At 38.5% G+C, this 27,087-nt stretch overlaps 1 protein-coding gene across 1 annotated transcript in view; it reads left to right on the forward strand.

Moving 5' to 3' along the window:
* Positions 1-27,087, forward strand: part of LOC122799619 (CMT1A duplicated region transcript 1 protein-like) — a 922,387-nt gene that overhangs the window by 98,378 nt on the left and 796,922 nt on the right. The window contains exon 2 of the mRNA XM_044068803.1: positions 8,147-8,344. Within this exon, the coding sequence (XP_043924738.1) occupies positions 8,147-8,344 (198 nt within the window). The remainder of the gene's footprint in view (positions 1-8,146; positions 8,345-27,087) is intronic.

Raw genomic sequence — 27,087 nt, forward strand, 5'->3', positions numbered from 1 at the left:
AAAGAGATAAATTAATACACAGAGTGTCTAAGATATTTTAGGCTTCTCAGTATAAAGTTTTCACATCTCCCTCTAATTTTAAAAAGCCAAACAAGCAATTCATGCCACATTTTGGCAAACAGAGAACAAAAAAGAGATGGCCAGAGGAGAGTAGCAATAAGAAACACGGGAATTTTCAGGAAAAAGTGACAGTGTAATAGTTCAGAATGACTATGCTGGCATTCTTTCAGCTCTCCAGTCCACATCACAACAAATCTGTCCCAAAAGCTGGCTCTCAGCATTCCCCTTTGGCTACAGTTTGTTTTTGACTCTTCAGTGCTAAAGGTGGTTTAGGAGGGTTACATTTGGCACTGGATACAAAAGCATCCTTTCAGGAGAAGTCGCCCCATGTTCCAAACCAAACAGAATTGTTTCTTCAGGCACTACAGTATTTACACACCATAGGAATCATAGAATTAGGGTCTTTAAATCAAAGGGGCAAACACTTCTATTTGAGAATGTTTCTGGGACCAAATAAAGAGTATTCTTGGAGACCAGTACTAGATTTTTTTTCCTTTCTAAATATGTGAGGTGAACATTCTTGGAGACCAATACTAGATTTTTCCTTTTTAAATATATTTGTGAAAGTAGCAAACTTCAAATTGTTGACCCTTCAGAGTCTGTTACCCCTCATTCCACAGCTGAAATTCATGGTAAACTTAGACCTAAAAGATGCTTACCATCATATTCCCATAGCCATAGGCTTAGGAAATTTCTCTATCTCTGGGTCACATTATCAGCACTCTGCATTATCCTCTGGTTACCTACAGCTCCAAGAGTGTTAACAAAATGACTAGCTCAAGTCATAGCCTATTGCAGACTGAATGGCATACACAGTTTCCTTATTTAGATGACTTATTTATCTCTAAAGAGTCTTCTCCCAGATTCAAGAGTCCTTAACTTGGCTTATGTTTCTCCAAACCACAATAAAATGAAGAGGAGAGCTTCTGTTGCACCAGATATCCAAACTTTATTGTTAAGCTCCTTTGTCTATGAAATTGTAACAGGACTTCTTCAGAACAATTCTCAGATTACCCACACTTCCTTTATATACACTTCTAAAGCACTAATTAACAATTAATTAATCAATGAAGATAGCAATTAACAACAAAAGACATTTAAAATATAAAACAAACAAAGAAAAATATACTGGGTGAATGTCTTACATAAAAGTCACAGGAAACACCCACATTTTGTTCAACTTTAAGATGCTTAAAATGGTAGTGCATTCATTTAATCCAGGAAATTCTGTAGCATTAAGTCTTAAATGCCAACAAAGCTCGATTTACCTCAAGATGTTCTGGGACTACCTTGCCTTGTCGATCGTAAATAATCTGCTGTACTAACTATTAGAAATTTAAAACTATGATCAATGTATTTCTCTATGTATCTGAGAAGCCCCCCACTTTATGTAATGTTTTGAAGTTTTTATTTTTATTTATTTATTTATTTTTTTTTTCCTTGGGAACAAAAATCGCTGTTCCAGGTGTTCGGGATTGTAAGCTTTCGCTTACATGGGGTCGATAAATCAGCATCCACTTTTTTAAGTGTTTACTGATTTAGTATAGACCCTAGGTTTCATGGCTTCTATGATTCTCATGTTCCCCTGGCCAGGTTACAGATGAGATAGATTCAATGGTTTCTAAAAATACACTTGCATTCCCTAGAATATCAAATTAGGCTTTGTAAAAAAAAAAAAAAGAAACTGCATTGGGGGAGACATTAAATTCAGCTAAACCCAAGTCTCCCATTCTCTCCTCTGACTCCAAGCCAATCTGTCAATATAGATGTGTCAGATTTTGCTTCAAGAACAGTTTCCAGGGGGGTAAAGGTGCATGGCCTACGGACTTCTTCAGACAAACCAAAACACAAAATGCCAATGAGATATTGGCTGTGAGCCATGCCTTAAAATCTCTTCATCATCTGTTGTTCCTGGGGCATCTACAGATGATAATAGACAGCACCATAGTGATGTGATACTTAAACAAGTAAGGAGGTACCAGTTCCTACCCGCTGTATAGGCAGGCCATGATAGCTTGGGAGGTAGCATTACAGCATTCCTTAACCCTACGAGCATCTTGCATTCTGCCAGAACAAAATGTAGTGGCAGACAAGCTGAGTAGGACCAAGACAGACCGTCACAAGTGAAAACTGAATGGGGGGATCTTTCAGGAATTGATCCATTTGTGGAGAACATCTCAATTAGGTCAAGTTTGCCTCCTTTCAAAACAAACAACTAAGCAAATTCTACACCAGGACTCAGTGCAAGGGAAAACAAATGCCTTTTCATTCCCATGGACAGGAATGTACTTTAAAACTTTTCAATGTTTTCTATTGATATCCAGGGTAATTCTAAAGATTCAGAAAGACTCTCCAGAAATAATTGTTGTGACTCCTTTTTGGCCCTGGCAACATTAGTTCTCCCTTCTTTTGGAATTAGATAAGACAGGGGGAGTTTGGTACACCCCAGTCCCAAACAACTTCAACTAACTGCCTGTGTGATTCAATTTAGATACCTTTTAGGCACTTACTTCATGAGGACATGCAGCAGTATTAAAGGAATCAAGAAAATCCCATATTGCAAATGGAGGAGGTTTTCTAGTTGTTCCCTAACCAATAACCAGGGTCCCATCAGTGATTTTGTACATGTGCTGAAATATATTTTGTGAGTTACTATCCTCTGGCCTTGTGTATTCATCTATAAGAGTTCATCTTGCAACTGTTTCAGCATGTCAACCCATGGATCCTGCTCTTTCTTCCCTGGAGTCTTACATCTGAGACCTCCTTCATAAACAGGCTGCTCCTCCTTGGGATTTTAACTTGTATTGGAAAAAGTTAACTGTGTTTCCATTTGAACCAACTCATTGAGCTGGTTTGAGGTTCATGACTTGGAAAACTATACTGATCCACTACTATGACATCTGCAAGAAGAATATCTGATTTGCAAGCTGTCATGGTAGGTGAGCCGTACCTCATATTCCAAAAGAATAGGGTCTCATTTTTTAACACCTTTACTGAATTATCACTTAAGACATAGGCAAACATACATTTACATAAAATAAAACAAATCATATTAACATGTTCCTAGTTACAAACATTATACCTCACATATGTTTCTGTATAACTATCATTAATCCTGCATTACATAAATTACTCAGTTTTTGCCTTTCCTTAAATCTCTTCCAAAACATTATTCTGCATGTATTGATCTCACAACTTCCATTTATGTAATTTAGTCTTACTCTTGTCTAAAGATCCTACTTTTCAGCTCTTTTATCTATGTTACAATATTCAGTACTTCAAATATAGCTGGTTTAAGCTTTGATTTCCATTTTCTAATAATTGCTTTTTTTGGTAGCCACCAGAATTAAAATTTAGCAAGTCCTTACTATATTTAGACAAGTCAGATCTTGCATCTCAGCTCAAAAAAAAATTTCATTAGTTATACCCATTTGCTCACTCAACATCTCTGACAAAGTACTCTGTAGGGAACTTTCAAAGTCTGCCAATTAATTACAGTCCCAAAGCATATGTTCCCAGTTATCACTTTCTTCCCCATCAAACCTCCAACATTTGCCATCTACCCGAGGAAGAACTCTTTGGAGTCTGCTTGGGGTATAAAAATACCTATGAAAATACTTCCAAGGAAAAATCCTAAATCGTTTAGACTTTGTTGAATACTTGAGAGTATACATATATCCTCCCATTGATTCCATGTAATTTGCTTATCTAATCTCTCTTCCCAAAATGTTTAACCCCAAACTGACTGATTCCTATAATTATCATGCACTTTTAAATTGTCATTTTTAAACTACATTCTACTTGTCTGTCTGTAAATTATTACTAAACTCAAAAATGCCCGTTTTATTTTTCTCTGTAGTCATCATGCTATAAATACATTAATTGTTAATGTGTGCTATTTCTCTATTCAATAATTAGCCAATTTATGTTAATTTCTCTCTTGTTTTTTGTGTTAAAATGTCAACGTGCATGTAAGAAATATTTAAAAACCATGAAAAAAGCTCATCTGTAGATGCAACTATACATTTACATAATGTTTAAATTAAATGTGGAGCTTGTCTCCCTAAGCCTCCACTGAAAATGGGTTTTGCCCAGTTGGACTTTTCCCTGTCAACAAAGACAAATGAATAAATAATAAATGCTAATTATCCTTTTTTAACAGCAGCTTCTGTTCTAGATTCAACTGAAAACTCTACTAGAGATGGCCTTTCAATTAAGATTCCACTGTCCCTTTCTGTTTGCCTGTACTCTGATATCAATCCCTGACAGGGAAGGCAGTCTCTAGCCTGCAGTCCAAATGTCATCTTGGTATCTTCCCATTTTCTTACCTTTCCCTGTCTAGTTATTTGCTCCCAAAACCTTGAATCTTTTGCCAGTTCCCTCCATTAAATTCTACCCCCTCTCACTTATTCTCTGTAACCCTAATTCAGTCATCCATATTGGCAAAATCTCCATCCTCCATCCTTGTGTTGGTTTAGTTAGAATACTTCTTGCTACTTTATAAATGTAATTCTGTATGGCTGTTGCTATTCTCCGTAAGGATCTGCATCCAAAATCCCACTCTCTCCTCACTTCTCAAACATCACCCCTACTTCGTCATCACCCCGTACACTTAGTATTAAAGCTTTCCACTTATGTTATATATGATTCCCAACTGTGTAACTCCAAAATATCCCTTCAATTCAGGTAATCCTAAGTAACCTGCTCTGTTGGAAGGATCAAGCCATAGAGAATATTCCCACTTGACTCTTACCCTTTCCCCCTCCCAGATAAATTCTTTCAACTCTTTATTATTGTCCATACAATCTCCTCTGGTTGAAGTGATAGGGTCTCATTAATCTCATTAAGAACAAACTCTTCTTTTGTGCTCAGAGTGGCTTAAGATTCATCAGTCGTCCAGTGTTTTATCCAGATCCAAAAAAAAAAAAGAAAAAAAGAAACAAGAAAGGAAACTATTTACTCTGGACATAGATTGACAGCTCAGGTACTATCTTGACAGAACTAAGTCCTTTAGAAAAGCTAATCAGTTGTTTATTTCTTGTCATGGGACAAGTAAGGGACAGACTGTGTGTTTAAACAGACAGTTTCCAGATGGTTGCCCTTTGCTATCTGTTTTTTTTTATATCCACAATTGTAAATATATTTCAGGAAGGACCCAATCTACTAGAGTCTTGGTTCCTTTGGTGGCATATTGGAAAGGAGTAGACTGTAGAAGCATTTTTGAAGCAGCTACATAATCCTCTTTGCATACTTTTATGAAACAGACAGGTTTTGCTAGGAGCATTCCCCAAGGGCTCCTTGATCTGCATTCCTCCTCTTCTTAGGTTGGATAGGCTTTGGTAATCTTCCCATATAGCTTAAAGGCTACTGCAGCAATGAGAATGATGAACATACCCATAACAGTAGATATTAAATTTCTTCTTGCTGCAACAGCCACACCCACCCTCCATCTGGCTACTCTTGTATATAAGTGTGTTTTTTTTTTTTTTTTTTTTTTTTTAATACTTTGTGTATAGTAGGCTCTTCTATCATTTTGTAAGGCCAAGAAAGTCCTAAACTTACTCTGATTGCTGATTTCCCTCCTTGAGGCTGGGCAATCAGCATTGTGAGTGTGTTGGAGGGAGCCCACAACGGAAATAGCCTAAAGGCTACTGCAACAGTGAGGAACAACAGAACATTTACTGTTATGGGTAAATACAAACTTACACATTCATATTTTCCATTACACAAAGCCAATCCTATTTTAATAACATTGTAGAGAAACAAAAGTCAGAGGCTTTATAATAAAAGTGGTACACCACATCGGATGAAAATACATCAAGACCTTGCCATTTCATGATAACACTACAAAAGCAGTACTTGTGAAGAAATTTCAACTTAAATGCTCTCACAGCCTTAAGACTGTTGCCATCATAGAAGAATTTACCATTCATAACAATATAAACCTGGATTTCTAACTGGACATATGCTTTTAAAATCATGCTTAAAATGTAATGCATCTTATAGGTTAATAGGATGTAAAATTTCTTGTGCCACAAGTGGTTTCCTTTGTTGTATTTCAGACTAACATTGAAGATCCAGTATAAATTAGAGTGAGCACCATAAGAAATACTACAAATCTTTTGAAAGAAGCCACCCTCAGACATTCTAAAGCCTATTTTTGGATGAACCCATTAAAAAGTTTGCAAAAATTCTGCAGGGAAATGTTCAGAAAAGTTAAGTAGTATATTACTTTTTTACTTATATTTGGTAACTGAGTAGGTGGGCTGCTCTAGAGATGCAGAAAACAGTTAGGCATATCCAGTAAAAGCAAGCACAATTAAACTGCAAGCTGTATCCTATAGTTCAAGTAGACAGAAACATCTGCTGCACTGACGGTATAAGTATATACGACAGTAGCTGACTTCATGGTACAAAGTGAGTGAGCCCGGAGGATGACCTAGGCAAACTGGTTTTAATTAAAAGATGCAGAATATGAGTAGTCAGCAAAAGGAATAATGTTTGGTTAGAATTTTGCCAGTGAAAAAAATTTCACTGGCAGTTTAGCAGTGTAGTATTTCTGCATAGATATTATGGGATACTGGGATGGGGTAGGTAGCACACAAATGAAAAAGCCCTCCACAACTGTCATGATGTGGCCATATGGGGTTACCCTGATCTTCTCTCCATCTACTTCCCAGACTTGTACTTGAAATTCCTCACTTGACAGGGCCTGGTCCATGAGGGGTAAAAAATGTGATAGGCACCAGGGGTCTTGGTGTAGAAGTTCAAGGAGGGGCATCTAGAATATGACTGATGTTGCATGACTGTAGAGGATGACCAGTATATATGGTTTCCATGCATTTTGATGCATTTTATCTGCTCAGAGCATGGCGCAAAGTTAGCAAAACACTTCTGTGAACACGGAACTGCAGCAGAATGTATAAGGAAGAAGTACTCACCTCCCCCACCCCCCCATCCCCAGAGGACATGTGATAGCACTTGTGTCAAAGTGAATATGGCCCAATGACTTTTTCATTGGACAGTGTGCTAGTAAATAGTGGATCAACTAATCATAAGCTTATCAGTCAGACAGATGGTTAAGAATACATTCAGACAAATATACTTGCCATTCAATGAAACCCTAAAGTAGGAATTAGATTACTTATACTAGGGAGTATAACTGAATTATGATATTTCATTTAATAGTATTTTCGTTAACATGAGAAGACATCTGTCATTCCCTAACACTGATACACCTAGACTACTTGCTACTCTGATAACAGTCCCCTGCTTATGGCATCATGTCCTGTTACTATAGAAATGATCATAATATCATAAGTGATGAATAGTGACAGCAAGTGCAGTCAGGCAGTCAGATATGAATTCTAATTAAGCATTATGAAGTGGAAAGTCATTTTTCTGGAATCTGATTAGCTGTTGGATGTATATAACATTTGCCTAGTGTACAGGTTGAAATGAATTCAGCCACAGTTGCCCTTACCCAGTTTATAAGTAAAATAAGGCACTCTACTCAAGCTGTGTATATTGCATAAGCTTATTCTGTAACTAGAGAGGTTTAGATTCAATTCATCATTGGCCTTAATACTCACCACAGTCCTCTAGACATACATTAAACCTAATATTTACTATAGTATGACTTACTATTTACATAAGGCATGCCAGGATGTATACTGCTGGCTATTTGCTTAAGGCTGATATGGGGTTGTTTGGGGCTACAGCTAAGTGATAGCTACATGAGAAAAGGGTATAAGTCACCAGAGTGCCTTGTTTATGTGTTAGTGTCATATTTTAAAATGTATTTTATTACAAATATTTGTTAAGACTACATTTCTCAGCACTGGAGATAATGGACTTATCCCATTCACATAATGTAAAATGTAATGTGTTTGGTTAGTCTGGATATACGATTTCTCATTTCCAGTATAATAATTTATAAGGATACTGAAAATATGCTGCAGAAATCATGAATGCAAGCTCAGTCACTAATAAACATTTTGTGTTTCATTTGAAACACCAAAGCTGCTTAATCACTGTCTAAATTATTAATGTAATTCACTAAACATAAAACATTATGCCATTCTAGACCAGGAAGACAAAGATAATGATGGCCTCTCAATACCTGAATCACAGTACAGTTTCAGAACATCAGACCATTCTGAATTAGAGTTGCTTGTCCAGGCTAGCTCAAAGTATAAACCTGTTAGCCCCGCTCTGTTTCCTGAAGGACTGGGTTCAGCTGCAATAGAAGATGCCAGTGATGAAATATCGACTGTAGAGCCAGGTAAGAAGTTTACATACTAAGGATAAAAAAAATAGTGCTACAGATTTCAATAAACTTTGTCCAGGTATGATATGTAACTCCTAAGCTAGGTGATTTTTTTCATTCTTTTGTGGAATTTTTATTTGCATGTTTTAAGTTCTGCCTGAGATAAGAGCTCTTATTAGCAATTCACAAGGAAAATACAAAAAGTAACTTGAAATACCAACTGTTGTTCAGTGCAGCAACATGATACTTAGGATTATGGGATTAATCTTCATACTAGAATCGTCACTGATTGTCTGCATTGATATTCAGGATTTAAATATCTTTTTGAAATTATTAAAACAAAGTGCCCCATTGTTATTCAGATGTATTGTTGGCAGCACTTTGCTATCAAATAAAGATGTCTTCTTTAATTATTATATATTTATAGTGGCAGCCTGAGTATTAGTAACAGCTGCTTGATGGGGGTGGACTGTAACGATAACATGCAATCAACTAGGAGTTAAGTATTGCTGCTAGGTTCTGCTGCACAAAATACCCCTAAAAGAAAAGGGAGCTAGCTGTCTCATAAGATATAGTCTGTGCCTGTATGTTAACAGTATGGACTGCTCCCGATGAAGAGCATACACAATGGAAGCTGTACCACTGAGAATCGTCAAGGTAATGATTACCATTTTTCTGCATATGTTTCACTTTTCAAGGTCTCCATCTGCTCTGAATCCTGAATACATAATTCTTATCTTTATGTAATACTATATAAGTACAGCAACAGTAATCAAAAAAGAAGAAAAAATGCAAAGCAAATGAAGGAGGCAGCTATAATGGAGAACACTGGACTGCAGCAGTATGTTTGCTTACTGCTTAGAATGTTATGGCATTAGTGCACTTTGACAGCTGCTCGCTGTTGCTGTAACAAGCTGAACCTTATCACAAACAATATTTTATAAAAAGCCATGTCATAAAAACACAGAAAACAAGTTTAAAAAAGTCAGTAGTGATGCTAAGTGATCCTTCACTTGAAATGCTAATATAAACATTTATGTGGCTGTGTGTTTCTATGGAGAGACCTTGATTATTTTGCCCTGTCCCTCATAACATGTTTGATTTTCTGGTAAACCACTGAAAATTACAGTTAGTCAGTGTAAGTCATTAGAACTTCTTAGTTCAGAAAATGTATGTTGATTGCAAAGCCTGCTGGACTATTGACTTTGCAAAGCCTGCTGTACTATTGACTTTCAATGTCACCACTCCCACAAGAGGGGACAACGTATTGGACTTGGTCATCACCAATATGGGGGCTCAATGTTCCACACCAGAGGTAAATCCCTCGTTGGTAACATCAGACCATAAACTTATCATAATGGACATCCACATCCCGATCCCACCCCCAGTCAAGGAAACCACTGTGAAAAATTTCTCAAAAGCAAACTTCACACTTCTCAAGACCGAGGTGGAAAGTTTCAAAGCCCCCGGGCTAATGGAAAATGCTACCCAAACTGCAGAATCCTTTATAAATGCACTCTGTGAGCACCTACAAGAATGCATGGATCGTGCCATCCCAAGTAAAACCAAGACTCACTCCTCCAAGATCAGGAGACCAGTCTGGTGGACCCCGGCCATGAATAAGCTATACAACAGAAGGAGGAAACTATTACATGACAAGGCAAAATCCCAAAAAGGGAAGGCATCCTTGATCAGTACTAGCAAGAAACTTCAATCCCTCATAAAATCATCAAAGGCCAGCTTCAAAAGAAAAATCGCCAAAGACTCTAAAGATAATCACAAGGCATTCTTTAGCTACGTCAAAAATCTGGGTGGCAGCTCTCAGATCTGCTCTGAGCTGGTGCGAAATGGCACAAAATACACTGAACCCACAGACATTGCCAACATCCTGGTGGACAGGTTCAGTGCAAACTCCTCCCCTTCCCCCCAAAAGGGCCTGTGTCTATCCCAGAAGAATGCAGTCCCCCAGACATCACAGACACACAGGTGAAAGCGGCCCTCTCCAAAGTAAAAAACACAGCATCAGTGGGACCAGTTGGTATCCAGGGCTGCGTCTTACACGTGCTCCAAAACAAACTAAACCCTCACATGAATTCACTGTTCCAACTCAGCCTTACCACAGGTTATGTACCCAAAGAATGGCGTACAGCAACAGTGATCCCGCTCCACAAAGGTGGCGCCACAACGGATCCAGGGAACTATCACCCTATAAGCCTGACTAGCCTGGTCTGCAAGGCTATGGAGCGCATCATCATGGATCTCATAAACAAAGACATTGGGAACCTCCAAACACTGGACCCCACCCAATTTGGCTTTGTTAAGGGCAGATCTTGCCTCTTAAACCTAGTTGACTTCTTCGAAACAGTTACCAAAGCCTTAGATGAGAGAAAGGTAGTCCACACAGCCTACCTACACCTCACAAAGGCCTTTGACACAATACCCCACTCTGGTATCATAAATAAGCTTACCAGCTTAAATATCAACCCATATGTCACAAGATGGGTTGCAAACTGGCTCAGGGATAGAACTCACATGGTCAGAGTCGCGGGTGCCATGTCCGACTCTAAACCAGTTACAAGTAGCGTCCCACAGGGATCAGTCCTGGGACCCCTCTTGTTCGGTATATACTTCTCTGAGGTACAGGCAAACATGGGAGGACTGTGGCTGACCAAGTTCGCAGATGATTGCAAACTGGGAGCCATAACCGACTCTCCGGCTGACACAAGCATCCTCCAGAAGGGCCTTACGGTGACTGATACCTGGTGTCAGAACCATGGCCTCAAGCTAAATGCAAAAAAATGCATAGTCATCCCCCTTGGGAAAAACAAAGTGCCCACAAACTACCATATAGGAGGTAATCCACTAATTATGGGAGAAGTAATCAGGGATCTGGGGACCCAAGTAGATAGTAACCTCTCCTTTGACAATCACATTGCCAAAGTGGTTAGAAAAATCTTCTATATAGCCCACCTAATCACAAAAGGGTTCACATCTAGATCAAGAGAGGTCATTGTGCCCCTCTACTCATCGCTCATCAGGCCCATAATTGAGTACAATGCCCCATTTGGGATGTACCTTACTCGACACCTGCAACAGCTGGAGAGACCTCAAAAATACCTCACCAAGAGGATCATGGGCCTCAAACAGATGCCCTATGCAGCTCGACTAAAGAAACTCCAGCTCTACTCAGTTGCTTATCGCCTACTCAGAGGTGATCTCTGCCTGACATACAAGGCCATGTCTAACCCGAAATTGTTGGACATGCTCCACCTCAAGAAAACCAGATCTATTAGAGCTACATGCTCCAGGGATTTAAACCTAAGCACAACAATAAATAGGACATGCTGGAGGGATGGATTCATATCCCAAAGGCTTCCCATGCTCTGGAATAGAATCCCAGTCCATGTTAGGCAGAGCCCCTCGCTAACCCTCTTCAAGAGAAATCTTGATGAGTGGATGGGAAATCGTAAATTTGCTCCTGGGGTCACTTCTATGGCCCTGCTGGACAGAGGCTCAGGAATCTAGTCTAATAGGGAGGCGAAAGCCAACACATTCTGGTTAGGCTTATAAATGCCCTAGGGCAGATAGCCTAGTACCTACCTATGAACCTATAATTTTGCTTCCTATTTTTGCCCTGTCACTTCTGAAATTTTTGGTTTTCTGGGAAATAACCAAGGTGAACAGTCAGCCTGTAATGTGATACATTAGGGCTTAATACTTCTTAATGTTCATAAAATGCATGCTGATGTTTTATTAACTTTTTAAGTGGATTAAAAAAGCTTCCCAAGTGTTATACTGGTGTTGGTAGTGATGTAGACAGTACTGGCATTCATTCTTGAACACAAATTACTTGTGGTCCAAGGAGGCAACATTGAAGATGTCTGATTCTTGTACAAACAGAATTAAAATGTAAAGGAACATAAAACCTTTGATGTTCAATAAGTTCAATATGATGAAAGAGACTCTGAGAAATAAACGGTGTATGTTTTAAGTCTAAGGACATGTTAGAGCTACCTATATAGTGATGCTGTTTGAGAAAGCAAGCCTTGAATATATAAAAATCAAACTGCATAGAGTGGAAAATGAGGAATATTAGTAATTTTAAATGCATTTAAGGGTTTAACGGTGCACATATATAAGCTGCATTGACTCATTCTAACTTTATTTGTCAATATTCCCCAACCCTCTGAGCACTGTCTAACCTTTTTTTCAGTGGGCAGAGGTTACACAGTGATAAGGGTTGGGAGGATGGCCTAATGGTTAAGGTATTTGCCTTACAAACACAAAGTGCAGGGTTTGAGTCTCACAAGGGATAATTGGCTAGGCTTAAAATGGCTCGCAAGGGCAGTTAGCTTAGTACTAATCTGTGAACCTATAAGACAGCAGCATAGTCATGAAGCCCTGGGCCACTAGGAACAGAAAATATTATTCTAACTGCTGTTTTGGCTATCCATTTTTTACATTTTTCCATTGCTGCTACAAGATTGTTAGAGCAAATGAACTCTAATTTTCTGTGGCTTTTTTGTTGCTAATGTGCAGACCTGTTTCTCATCATTAGGTAAACAGCATGACAAGAATTGTGTGTACTCCAACAGTAGCGATCCCCATCTAATAAAACTGATTCCTTTCCTGCAAAGTGCTGTCAGACACTGCAGAGATCAATGCTACTAGCTTCTGCAGCTAGGCAGAGACTGAAGAGATGACTGCAAAAATGCTGTTTTGGAGTCAGTGACCCCTTTGCAGAGTACCCAGATTCTAGATCTGAGTCCACCCTTCTCTTTCATTAAGACTTCATTATCATCTCCCCCTAAGAGATGAAGAGCCAGATAACTGACAATGGAGACATACCCTTTGATTAATCAGATATTAAAAGATGAGGTAAAAGGCATGGACATGGCTGCTGTTCTAACTACTTATCCCTCAAGGGCACTAAACCAATCAGACAGCTAACAGTATAGAGAGGGGCAACCCATTATTCCTTAAAACACCTCACCCATCTGGATGGGAAGGACTCTGTGTCAGATTATACTCAAACTGCTGCAAAGAAAGCTCTCCTGCAAGCAGCATCAGAAGGTAGGCATGCCAGTTAATGAGCTGCAAAGTCCATCTCTTCTACGACCTTGTACCCGAGACATTCCAGAAATGCAGATCCTTCACAAACATCAGGAAACTATGCTTTGAATGCTATTAAACAACTGTTTTCAAGTACCCTGTGATACTTCAAATTAAATAACTGAAGAAATACCACACTATTGAGACTCTAGATGCAGACAGAGGGTTAAGCTCATCAGTCTGCTACCAAGGCAGTATCTCAGTTCTGAGTCTACTTCAAATGATTGAAATTTTACAACATCAAACCTCTGATCATCAAAGGATTGAAGCTGTAAAGTATCAATCAAAAAAAACCTAATAAGTGAAAACGTTTTATTTCATGTTTTTGCAGGGGGGCAAGCCCCCCTGCACCCCCCACACACCCTGCTACTTAAATACACCAACTCCAAGATCGCACTACAGTGAAGAGAATGGTAAATTTCATGTTCCACACTGTATGGTGATCTCCATTCACAATTTTTGATTGAGTGGTGACACAAGAGCTGAGGATGCAGACCCTTCCCAGCCTCTCAGGAAATGGGAACAACAGTTACTCAGAGCCATATGAACCACTCTTATGAGGTGCTGGCCACTGAGCATGGAGGTAACTTCCAAACCTGAGCAAACTGATATTGGTGGAGAGTCACTTCCACCCACCTCTATCTTGCTTGCTTCTGCTGCTCCTCCATTTACAAAATTTCAAGGGAGTGACCTGGACAGCAAGCCCCATGAAGACTGTCATCATAAACAGCAGTGAACCCAATAAGCCCCTGCTTGACATTTAATGGTACAACCCATCACCCCTTCTATTCATGTGCCTAGTGAAAGTGCTCCCCAAGACCAAAAATACCTCATCCATGGAATCTGACATTATACCTGGTTGCTTAATTAATGGTGTTAAACATGCTGTTGCTGACCTGCTCTTTAAACTTTTTAAACTTAGTTTAGCTACTGGTTTTGTCCCTAATGAGTGGTGCACTGCAATGGTGATGCCTCTCCATAATGGCAGCTTTACAACTAACCCAGATAATTACAGATCTGTTATTCTTACAAGCCTCATCTTAAAAACTATGGAACGTATTATAACTAACCTCATAAACTGCAATATCAAAAATATTATAATTGACCCCCAGCAGTTTAGTTTTGTGAATGGCAGATCTTGCCTACTGAATCTGGTAAACTTCTTTGAAAAAGTTACAGACTATTTACACCGTGGTCATGCAATGCACACACAGTGTATCTTGATATGACAAAAGCCTTTGACACCATTCCCCATGATGGCATCATACAGAAGGTAAATACTTTAAACATCAACCTGTTCATGGTGAAATAAATAGTAAACTGTCTGAAAGACAGAGCCCACACAGACATTGTGAGTTGCAGGTGCCTTATCAGAAAGTATAAAAGTGGACAGTGGTGGTATCCCACAAGGCTGAGTGATGGGACCTGTCCCTTTTGTCTTTACTTTTGATATCTGTAAGTAGAGACAGAGAGCCAGGACCCCTGGCTAACAATGTTTGTAGATGACTGGAAACTAGGGGCTGTTGTTAAGTCACCCTGTGATGCCCAAACCCTCCAGAATGAACTCTTCCTAGTAAACTCTCAGCGTACCAAAAAAATAGGCTCAAACACGCTAAAAAGTGTGGTATCATCACTTCTGGTAGACACCCCCATGCTATTTAAACAACACACCATTGCAAAACAAAAATGTAGTCAGGGACCTAGGAACCTGGGCTGATCATTCCCTTTCTTTTGACTATCATGTGACAGTTGTCAGGAAATACTTTTGAGCTATTAAGAGAAGCCAGAAGCTCTGTCCCTTTATTCAGTGTCATAGGCTTTTGAGGGGAGATCACTCTCTTGCTTACTGTACCATTGGAGACCCAGGTGTCCTTGACCTCCTGTATCTCCATACATTCAATGGCTCCACCAACACTAGAACCAGGGACCTAAATCATCAACAACAGGTAAATAAGACACTGTAAAGGGATTTAACACAGCACCTTCCTAACATCTGGAGTAAACTTTCCCTGTGAATTATGCAGTGCAATTCACTATCCTATCTTCCTTTAAACATAACCTAAAGGACTGGATGGGTTTTCACAAATTTACTCAAAGATTGACTAGTATGGCCCTCCTGGAGAAAGGAGATGCAACCTGAGGGGGTACTGGCAAGACATAATTATAACATTCAATGAGCTTGGAATATCTGTGACTCTGAAAAACTCCTACACCATTCCTTAAGTCAGTTTGTTATACCAGAGAATGGCATGTTTTTCTATGCTGACTGGTGGCACATGTTTCAGATTACTGGCTCATGACATAGGTGGCAACCACCCATTCCTTGTCCTTACTTTCCGGACATTTTCTAAGTTAAGAGATCTATTCTTATGGTTGGCAGGTTCATATAACTCACATTATTAATTTTTATAGTGTGTTTAATCAGTGATGGTACGCAGACTATTTTATTGCTGCATATTCTAGTTAGTTATCGTGAATGCTTTTTTTCTAACCTGAGGGAAGCAATTCTGTGCTAACGTTTTATTGTACAGCACGTTAGGTTTATACCTCCACTTTTGTTAAGTTGAATTAATCTGTTCTTTCTAACATTAGTATTCAGCTTCATTTTAAGATCTGTTATCCAGATCCCAAGTCATCTGCTAGAAAACTTGTTACTCCATTTCCTTCCCCTCTCATTTTGAGTAGTCAGCAGTGGGGCGTAATGGTCATACACATCATGACTAACGCCTAGGGTCTTAACACCTTATATAAGGTACACATTGTGCTTACATTTTAATACAGTTGGCATGTAGAAACTGCAAACATTTGAGAATATAAGATTATCAAAATCAACACAAAATAACTAGTGAGGGATGGTAATGAATCAGATATCACTGTTCTGCTGTTTCTTCCAAAAGGGGTGTGTTACTGCTAATATACCCAGTGCTGGAATGGGCAGTTAAAGATCAATGGAAGAATAGGTAAGGCAGGTGTGTTCTTGTTAGGCTGATACCCCACTGGTTCACTAGTAATAATGTCACTTTATGGTTGTATTATAAATGTCTTGAGCTTTTTTCATCTTTTCTTTTAGTCTCTGATGGACTTTATTTATTTATGCAGAACACCCATCTTTACCAGGGGAGGACTTCAACTTGACTAAGCAGGTGATCATTTCTCTCTTCATGGTGAGAAACATGTTAAATCTAAGGAAATACAAACATGACCAAATATAAACTCAGACAATTCAAGCTACAGACATAAACATCACAAAGTAATATATAGTTAAATAAAAGTGATAATCATACATTAAATAAATATACTTGTCATAAGCACTCTTCATTTAAAGATGGACTTTTCTCAGCATTTAATCGTATCTGCCAAATAAATTCCTTGTACTCCAACACACTTGATATCTAAAAAAAGCTCTTTTTTGTTATGTGTATGTTTACACAGAGCATTATTAACATTATGTTTCTTATAGGCTCATAGGTATATACTAGGCTAACAACCACCAGGGCATTTATAAACCTAGCTGTGCAACCCAACCCAATTGCTTCCTGATGTATCTTGGGCATTTATTAAGAGGGGGGTATGTTAGGAAGTTTGGGCATTACTGTCTGTCTCTGTCTGTCGAAGACATGGGGGCCAGACCTGGGGTGAATTTCCAATTTCCCATACATTGGCCAAGGTTGCACTTAAATAGGGTTAGGGATGGACTCTGCTTTATGGGGACGGGAAGCCTATTCCAGAGTATGGGGATTCTCTGAGACACATATCTGTCTTGCCAACATGTGTTATTTATGTCACAAGTAAAATTTAATCCTTGGATCTAGTGATTCTGATGTTGTTCATTTTACAGGTGTGCAAAAATTCCATCAGAGATAGATCCGAGGATGCCTTGTATGCCAGGCATAGACTGCCTTTCAGTAACCTGTATGAGACAGAGTATAGAGACAGGCCTTTAAGGCAATCCATATTGGACAATGTGTTTATACCCTGGATTCTCCTGGTAAGGAACCTTTATGGGTGTTCCAACTGTTGCATTTATCTGGTCAAGTAGATAATGGAAGAAAGTATTATATTCAATGATGGGTCTTATAAGCAAGCAATAATGCCCAACAGGACATGTGTTATTGTGGAAATAACACCCACGCAGGGGTGTCCTGAGGGGCAGAGTGCCTCTACACCCCTGGAAGGGTGTTATTTCCACAATAACACACATTCTGGAAGGGATTATTGAGCTTAGAGAATGGTCAGTCTGTAAAATTGTTGTGTTTTACTTGTTTATTTTTTATTTTATTTTATTTTTTATATATATTTAATGTAAAATAGTTCTTCTGTCTAATGTTTCAAACTTGCTGCAGTATATGTTAATGGTGTTGGAGGAAACATTTTACATCCGAAATATAAAACTTTAAAAAAAATCCAGGTATTTATTTTTTGGTTCCTTACTCCTAAAACATTTAGTTTGTTACCAGTCATTGGAGATTGAAGTTACTAAATAATGACATACATTTGAGTTTCAGACTTTTATTTTATTTATTTATTTATTTTATTTTACATTTGTTGACCGGGATAGTCTAACTGGATTTATATCCATTTTCAGTAGAGTCCCGGGGAGATAAGCTCCAAGAGATTACTAGACTACTAATATACAGGCACTAGTTGTTATACAGTTAAATACTACAAATTTTAAACAGTTCAGGAATCTTCACAGTTTATACAAAAAACATGTTACAAGCATTAGATAAAATATTTTAGACTTTATGTACAAGACTTCATTAGTAACTAGAAAGTAAGCAATGCTCATGGTTTAAACAATACTTGTTGTCTGCCTGAGGTAGGATGCTTTAGAATTATATGCAGAAGAATTTAACTAAAGATAATTTAAAATACCTATTAGGATAAGATATGTTTTTGCCAAGGATAGGCCTTGATCTAAAAAGACACATACAGAGCAGGAATTAGGTCTTAAGAGAGGGTATTTGGGATATAGTATGAGATTAGTCTGGATTTGTACAGGGACATAACCAATGGGTTTTAAGATAGAGTTTCAGATTGTGTTTAAAATGTGTAAATGAAGATAGTGATGTAAGTTCATGGGGGAGTTGGTTCCAATACTTTCCAACTGCATTTGAGAACAGAGCATCTCCTGCCATGTTATTAGATTTACATGTTGATACAAGTAGTTTATTAGATGAGAGTAAAGTTGAAAAGTTCTTATATTGGGTAATGAGACTAGCAAGTATTTGGGTATTGGGAGGTTGGAAAAGGGTTTTGTGCGCAATGGTGAGTTGTTTAAAGTGAATCTGATTCAGAAGCTCTAACCATCCTAATTGTTTCAGATTATGGCAGTGATGGGTCCTAAAGGAGAAAGCAGTAGCAAATCTGGCAATGCTATTGTAAGTGCTGGCTAGCTTATTTAGGTTATTTTTTTCTTCAGAAAATTCATGCTAACAGAAATCCTTTTATAAAAGCAGGTTTTTAATTGTATTAGAACAATTACTAAAACCTGTTCCTAGTTTTGAGTCTTTGTAATCCCTTTATTTTAGGCTTTATCCAGATTTATTCATCTGAAAGGTCCTGAGGTACGCAAACCTCTTTACTGCTGCTGCTGCCAGTGGTGAGTCTCACTCACTTACACATACCTCTCCTTCAGAAAGTGCATGCTAACACAAATCCTAATATTTTCAGTAACTTTGTGATTTTGTAACAGCAGCATTTAAAATATGTTCTTATTTTGAGCCTTTGTCCCCTGTTTATTTTATCCAGATATCTTGAGCTAAGAGGTTGCAAAGTATCAAACCTCTCAACTACTGCTGCTGCTGATAGGGGATCGCTCGATCGCTCTCACTCTCCACTGTCTCTCACACACACATACACATGCACTTTTTTCTGTTTCATTTATTTTTTTACACTAGCTAAACAGCAAAAGCACTGCTTAGCAAGTGTAAAAATAATAGCTTGATTGATCTCTGTCTCACTCTCATGCACGCAAACACTCTCACACACAGACATGCACACACGTGCTTTTTTATTTTAATTTAAAATTTTTTTTTTTACACTCACTAAACAGCAAAAGCGTTGCTTAGTGAATGTAAAACTATGGCAGCTGTTAGTTTTTTTTCAGTCAAAGCTCCATGGCAGCTTGATATGCTGCCTTGAAGCAGCAGACTTGTTTCTCTATGGGCATTACCTGTAGAGTGACATCCTGCTTGAGAACGTTCTTTCTCCAGTCTGGGTACAATCTATACATTGTCCATTTTCTAAGGGCCAGATAAAGTGGCATTATGACTTCCTTGGACCTAGATGCCATGCCATGTCATTATTGAACATAGAATGGTTTTCTACCACATGTTGATCAAAGGCCAGAGTACGGTTGATATATGTTCCTAGATCCCTTACTATTGGGTCAACTCATAGCACTGTCTTATGGATGGAGTAATTAGCCTGGGTAGCAGTTTTCCCAAAAGGCACTGTAATGCATTTCTTGCCATGGCATTAAGTTTTAATTTGTGTCAGTTTGGCACCAGTTATATGTCTGTGGTTAGACCCTCTTGTAAGATGTTTTTGTCATGGGAAAAATCTATCATAGCTCCCAATTTTCAATCATCTGCAAACTTGGTTAGTAAAAGGCCCTTGACATTAGGCTTTACCTCTAAGAAGTAGATGCAAAGAGGAGCCATACCCCGCTGGTGACTGATATCATTGTGGAGGTGGTCTCACCAATCCTGAATTCATTGGTCCTGTCTGTGAGCCAGCTGGCAATCTAGAGAGTTATATTGGGGTTTAATTTTAGTTTGATGAGTTTATCAACTAGGCCCAAGTAGGGTATTGTACAGAATGCTTAGCAAGGTCCAAGTAGGTAGTACACACCATTTTCCCTCATCCATTGTGTTGGTGACTTTTTCAAAGAAGTCCATTAGGTTTAGTAGGCATGGCCTTTCCTTGACAAAGCCAAACTGTGTTGGGTTCGGTGGCTGAAGGTTGTCTATGTCTATTCATCATTTCCATGATAGTCTGTTCCATGACTTTGCATATTTGACAAGCCAAACTAATAGGTCTGTAGTTTCTGGGTTCACTTGATTGCTCACACTTGTGAAGTTGGATAACTGTTGCAAACTTCCATTCTCATAGTCCAAAACTTGTTTTGAGACTGTAGTTGAAAAGTGACTCAAGTGGACCTGATAGGTATACTTCAATCTATTTAAGAGGCATCCCTCTTAAATAAATGCCTACAGAGTCTTTCACTGGAGTTATCTGTAGTCTTCCCTCTTGAAAATGCAAAATACCACTGACATACAGCAGTATTTATTCAACATTTAGATAATTTTTGTAGTAGCCTATGTTATTTAGGTCCAGCCCAAGTGACCAGCCAGCTTTTAAAACCTAAGGACAACTTCCATGTGCTTTAACTGTCAGGAGCTCGAGGGGACCTCCATTATAAAGATAGTTAGTGTCAAAAGAATCAGAGCTGTTTTGCTGACAAAGAGCTTGCCTTCAGTAGACCTCATAAAACTGTGAGTTGGCTAGTGATCCTTCAGGGCTGGCAGATAAATCCCTGTTGGGGAAAACCTTCTACAAAAATTACTTTTTTATGGAAAACATGTTTCTTTCTAACTAAAATGTAATGTTTGCTAGGAAACTGAATATTTTGAGGCTTTCGTTGAATTTCTAAAGGAGTTTGTATGTAATACTTATGGGAATTTTTTTTTTTAAATGTTCTTTTTTTTTTACAGAATTTTCCCACCGGTTTGGTAAATTTACTTATTTGGGGCAATGATATTGTGCCAGTGCAGGGATTTCAGTGGTTTAGTTACCTCAGTACCCCTTGTTCATTATTTCATCTTTTCACTCACTCATCCAGACTCTGTTATCTGCCTTTGAGGTCTCATTCTCAGCTAACCTATGATGCAGCTACTAGTATTTGTGTTTTTTCCTTTCTCTTTCTTCAAGAAGAAAAATGTTGTTTGGGAATCTCTGGATGTCATGCCGGTTCTTTTTCCTTAGTGACTAATGAGTAACTGGCCACTCTTCGTTCCTCAGAAGACCACGTGTCTTTTTTCCCTGATCCCTCTGCTGTTGCACCTGCAGTCACCAAGGACTGGTAGATAGCCATGTCCTCTGTGGCTTTAAGGATGCCTTGGTGATCAAGAGAGCACAACTCTGGTCAGTCTCAGGGGAAGGGGCAGGTGAATGTTCTTCACTTAGCTTGGATAGGGAGCCTGTTCCTTGGATGAGTATGTCTGCTATGGGTCAATAATTTTCCAGGGAATTTCCCAGATAAAGTGAACACAATGAGAAAATCTTGACAGCTTCTATTTCAATTTCTGTGGACAATGATAATTTGCTGGGATTTGCTAAGGAACTCATTTTTGCTTTTTCATTCCCTTCTACACCTTCAGGCAAAAAAAAAAAAAAAAAGAGTACCCCTTCTGTTTGAGTTTGATTTCCAATCAGAAGAGCAGACATTGCTCTTGTACTTCAGAAAGTTCATCTCAGCCTGAACAGATGATTCTGAGGAAAGGGTGGCTACAGATTTCTCTCTTAAAGATTTTTTTTGAGACTATATCTAAGATGAAAGAGGTTTTTCAATGGGAGCAGAATTAAATTGCTGTTGCACAGAAACTGTATTATGATTTGTTACAGTTGGATAGTCATCTTTTTGCCTGCTTTATAGAATGCTTTTCTCACTGCTTCTAGTTTGCTTAATAGCCAACCTCCTGCCCCCAGGATGTATAATAAGTTATTAAGGGTACCTCAGACTCATAAGTATTTATTTTTCAGTCCTAAATCAGATCCACCATTAATTTCTCTGTCTAAAACTGCTTCTGTTAAACAGATTTCTGCTTCTAACCCCACTCCAGCTGGTAAGGATGGGAAAGTTTATGACAAGTTGGGGATGAAAGTATATTCTTCTGCTACTGTATTTTTCCAGATTTTAAATAGCCAGGCCCATATGTTAAAGTATTTACTTTTATATTTTGAAAACAATAATTGTTAAACTTCCTTCTGAGAAAAAAATTCTCATATGCCTGACTAGCATCTACTTCACATGCTACTAATCATGTTTTAAAGTGTGCTTATGATGATGCTGATTCTTCCTCCAGAGCTGTACTTCTGGGGCAGTAAATTACAAGATTTGCTTGGCTTTGTTCGCAAAATCTGTCTAAAGATGGTAAAACTAAAATTTTAAATTCTCCCGTGGACAAGGAAGCTCTGACTGGCCCTTTTGCGGTTAAGGTGCTCAAGAAATCTGATGAAAGTGGAAAGTTGATTCATGAAGCAACTCAAATATTTCAGCCCTTCTTTCTTGAAGTAAATAATAAAATTTCCCTTCTTCGTCAACTGCCTTTTTCAATGAACAATCTAAGCAACAAGGAGCTGTTAAACAGGTGTTTGAAAAAGCAATGGCAAGGACACTCCAAAAAGAAACAAAAAGCCTCTAAAACTCAAGGACAGTCCTCTTAGTCAGCATAATTATTTGTCTGTTCAGCCATTGCACCCCACCCCATCCTAACAATCTCTCCATATCCCTGAGGCTTCATTTTACCTTGTGGTACTTACTTGATTGTGACAGACAAATCGGTTTTAAATGTAATTCGTCAATGGTACACTTGGCCATTGAAATCCCCCGTCCAGTAGATTCCTCCTTGTATTGTGAATCTACTCTCCTTGTTTCCTGCTATTCCACTGGAGATGCTTGTACAGTGAGTAATAGAACTAGTGCCACTCTGACAGATGGGCAAAGACTTTTTTTCAGGGACATTCCTGGTTCGAAAGAAGGAATGATTTGGGGGGGCCTATTTTGGATCTCTCCTTTATCAGTGTTTTTGTCGGGATTCTGAAGTTCATAATGCTTTTCCTTCATTCCCTTTCACTTGTACTGTCTTCTGTAATTTTCATGGTAAAGCTAAATTTAAAGGATGAAGAAAATAGCAGCAGTAATACGAAGTACGGCTCCAAGTCGCATATAAAGTGAACAAATACGCTTTTTATTTGGTAAGCGCTTTCACCACCAAACTGTGGCTTCATCAGACCATATACAAGTATTAACATAATTTAAAACTGTTTTTAAACACTCACTACCCAACTAATTAACTTCAAAATTCTCATTCAACAAATCATTGCGCTACAACCCCACCCCCCATATTGTGAATGACAGTTTTGATGTATTGCATTAATCAGTTTGTAGAAACAGTATTGCATTCTACTACATACCTCTAAAAACATGAAAGCACCAACTACTATAATAAATAAACATTCATTATTTCATCTTATTTACATATTATTTAAATCAGCTTCAAACGATATATACTCACATCAATGTTAATGCATGGCTATCTAAGGATTTCTAATGTTTCATCATTAAATCACGACATTATCTAGTTCATCTAACATATCCAACTAAACAAACTACAAACACATGCCTATCTATTGAAATAAAGTCAATATTATTAATAAAATATATAGTATATTGCACAATTACTATTTAAAATGTTGTTTAAAACATATTTATTATAGTAGTTGGTATTTTCATGTTTTAGAGGTATGTAGTAGAATGCAATACTGTTTCTGCAAACTGATTAATGCAGTACATCAAGACTGGCATTCACAATATGGGGGTGGGGTTATAGTGCAATGATTTGTTGAATGAGAATTTTGAAGTTAATTAGTTGGGTAATGAGTGTTTAGAAACGGTTTTAAATTGTGTTAATACTTGTATATGGTCTGATGAAGCCACAGTTGGTGGTGAAAACACTTACCAAATAAAAAGTGTCTTTGTTTACTTTATATGAGACTTGGAGCCATACTTCGTAATACTGCTGCTAGTTTCTTCACTTTTACTGTTATTCGTTTGTGGCAAAAGTTTACGTTTACTGGCTGGATGTTTATTTTTCTGCTGTAAATTTTAAGGATACTTATCACATTCCCTTTGCTAAGCTGTTCAGACTTTTTTTAAAGATTTTCTGTGTCTGGCTTACATTATCAGTTCTCTGTCTTAGCCTTTGAACTTTCCACTGCATCAAGGGTATTCACTGGTTTCAGTAGTTGCTTATTGCAGACTTCAAGGCTTTCTCATCTTTTCATACTTAGATGATTGTCTTATCTTTGCAGACTCTTTCTTCAGATGTCAAGAGTCTTTAGCAACTGTTCAGAATCTCTTACTAAGTCTGGGTTTTCAAATCACCTTACAAAAACCTTCTCTCATCCATTCATCCCTTCTTACATTATTCCTGGACTGCCTGATAGATTTTGCCCTGGGAAGAACCTTTCTTCCTCCAGATGAAGTAGAGATGTTGTAGCAGTTCTTCCAAAGTTTCTCCATTCTAAGCTAGATATCTGCAATGGAATTTCTCAAGATAATGGGGTACATGGCATTGATGATTCTCATGCATCCACTGGCCAAACTGCACTTGAGAAAAATCCATTGGTACCTCAGGTTAGTATGGACTCAGCATCTTCACTATTTCTCTTTTCAGACTCCTGTTTTGGGATTTGTTAGAAAGGAGATTATCTGGTGGGTAAACAAAGTGTTTTGTAAACCAGGTCTCACTTTCTCCCTTTTGACTCCTCTTCAGTCTGTCCCAACAAATGCTTTTGACCTGGTATGGAAAGCAGTCTCCAAAGGGGTAAAAGTGCAAGGCCTGTGGAAACCTCACAACAAACAGAAGCACATAAATGTCAGATAGATTTTGCCAGTGATTATGCTTTGAAAGCTTTTGATCATCTGTGGTATCCAGGACCTCTGCAAGTTTACACAGACAACTACCAGAGTGATGTCATACATAAATAATGGGGGGGGGGGCGGGTACCAGACTGTACTGTACCCTCTTTGAAGACTTGTTCTGATAGCCTAATAGAGAGCAACTCATCTCTGACAGACTGTTTAGGCTTCATGCATTCTGTCAGAGCAAAACCTGATTAAATTTCATCCTAGGATCTTCTAAGAATTGATCCAAATGTGGGGAACACCTCAAGTAGATCTGTTCACCTCGTCTCAGAACAAGCAACTAAAGAAATGATGCTCCAGGACTCTTATCAAATATTCCTCAAAGCAGATGCCTTCTCATTCCCATAGACAGGTATGCTCCTGTATGCTTTTCCACTTTTTCCAATGATTTCCATGGTTCTTATAAGGATCCAGAAAAACTCTCCAAAAATTGTCTTGGTGACTCCCTTTTGGCCCAGGCAAGAGGTTCTTCATTCTTTTCAGTCCGGCCCAGGGCAATTAGCACAAGCTTCCCCACAGACTGGGTTTGCTTGCACAAGAGAAGGGTTGTTTGATGTACTCCAATCTTAAAACTATTCAAGTCATTACCTAGATAATAGAATTTTAGTACCTTTTAGGCACCATTTCTCTGAGGATGTACAGCAGGTACTAAAGGAGGTTAAAAGAAAAACTGCTTGTAGAAAATCATTTATGTGCAAGTGGAAAAGATTTTCTAGTTGGTGCCAGTCCAAGAACTAGGAACCTGTTTAGGCCCTGGTGACTCTGGTTCTTGATTACTTGAGTGTGTCACTGTACTCTGGAATTTATTATTCCTCTAGTAAGATTAATTTGTTGGCCATTTCTGCTTGTCTGCTCTTTTGAAAGGCCTGTTGCATATGAATCCACCTAGGAAACAGGTGGCTTCTCCTTGGGATTTTAACTTTATGCTTGAAAAGCTTCCTTTTTTCCATTTGCACCAGCTCATCAGACTGATTTGATGTTCTCAACATGGAAGACTGTTTTACTCATTACCCTGACCTCTGCTTGGAGAGTATCTTGAGTTACAAGCACTTACGGTGAGTCAACCATACCTTGATTTTTACAAAGACAGGTTCTCTTTGAGAACTAACCCTTCTTTTATGCCTAACTTGTTCTTAGAGATTTCCTTGAGCCAGACTATTAGTCTGCCTTTTTCTGAATCCAAGAACAATGTATAAAATATTCTTTATACTCTGGATGTCCACAGGAAGCACAGATACTACCTAGGCAAAACTCAAGCCTTCAGGAAAGCTGATCAGCCATTTGTCTCCTATGAAGGTAAGAGGAAAGGACAACCAATGTTAAAGCAGACTTTTTCCAGATGGTTGCTTCATGTTATTAACTTTTGTTATACTCACCATAATAAGCTAGGCTGGGTAAGGGTCCGTTCCACAAGGGCTTTGGTTTCTTTGATGACTTTCTAGAAAGAGGTAGACTCTAGAGGCTGTCTTTACCTTAGAGAATGCTGATGTCTGTGTGGCCACTGAGACATGGTTTAAAGCTGTGGAGAGCACACCAGCAGAGCAAGGTTATAATGCCTTCCACACATTTAGGCCAGCTACTTCACAGGCAGGGACTTAAGGTGGAAGTGTCTCTATTTATATAAAAAATAAATATACTTTAAGTCTGGTCAAACAGGACAATGCACCTGAGCTGCTCCATGTTCAGATCACCATACGTAAAATCCAATGCCACTTCCTTGCAAGCTACAGGTCCCTCTGTATGACCCAGGAAACCCATACCATGTATTTAAACTTATTAGAAACACTAACCATCCAACCAAATACCATATTCATGGGTGACTTTAATTACCCAATTATTAACTGGGAATCCTATACGACACCAAATGTACATGCACAGAGATTCCTTGATTATGTAAACACAGACTCCCTGGACCAGATAGTCAATACACCAA

The sequence above is a fragment of the Protopterus annectens genome, chromosome 4.part0, assembly GCF_019279795.1.
Source record: "Protopterus annectens isolate FY-2018-M chromosome 4.part0, PAN1.0, whole genome shotgun sequence".
NCBI classification, from domain to species: Eukaryota; Metazoa; Chordata; order Ceratodontiformes; family Protopteridae; genus Protopterus; species Protopterus annectens.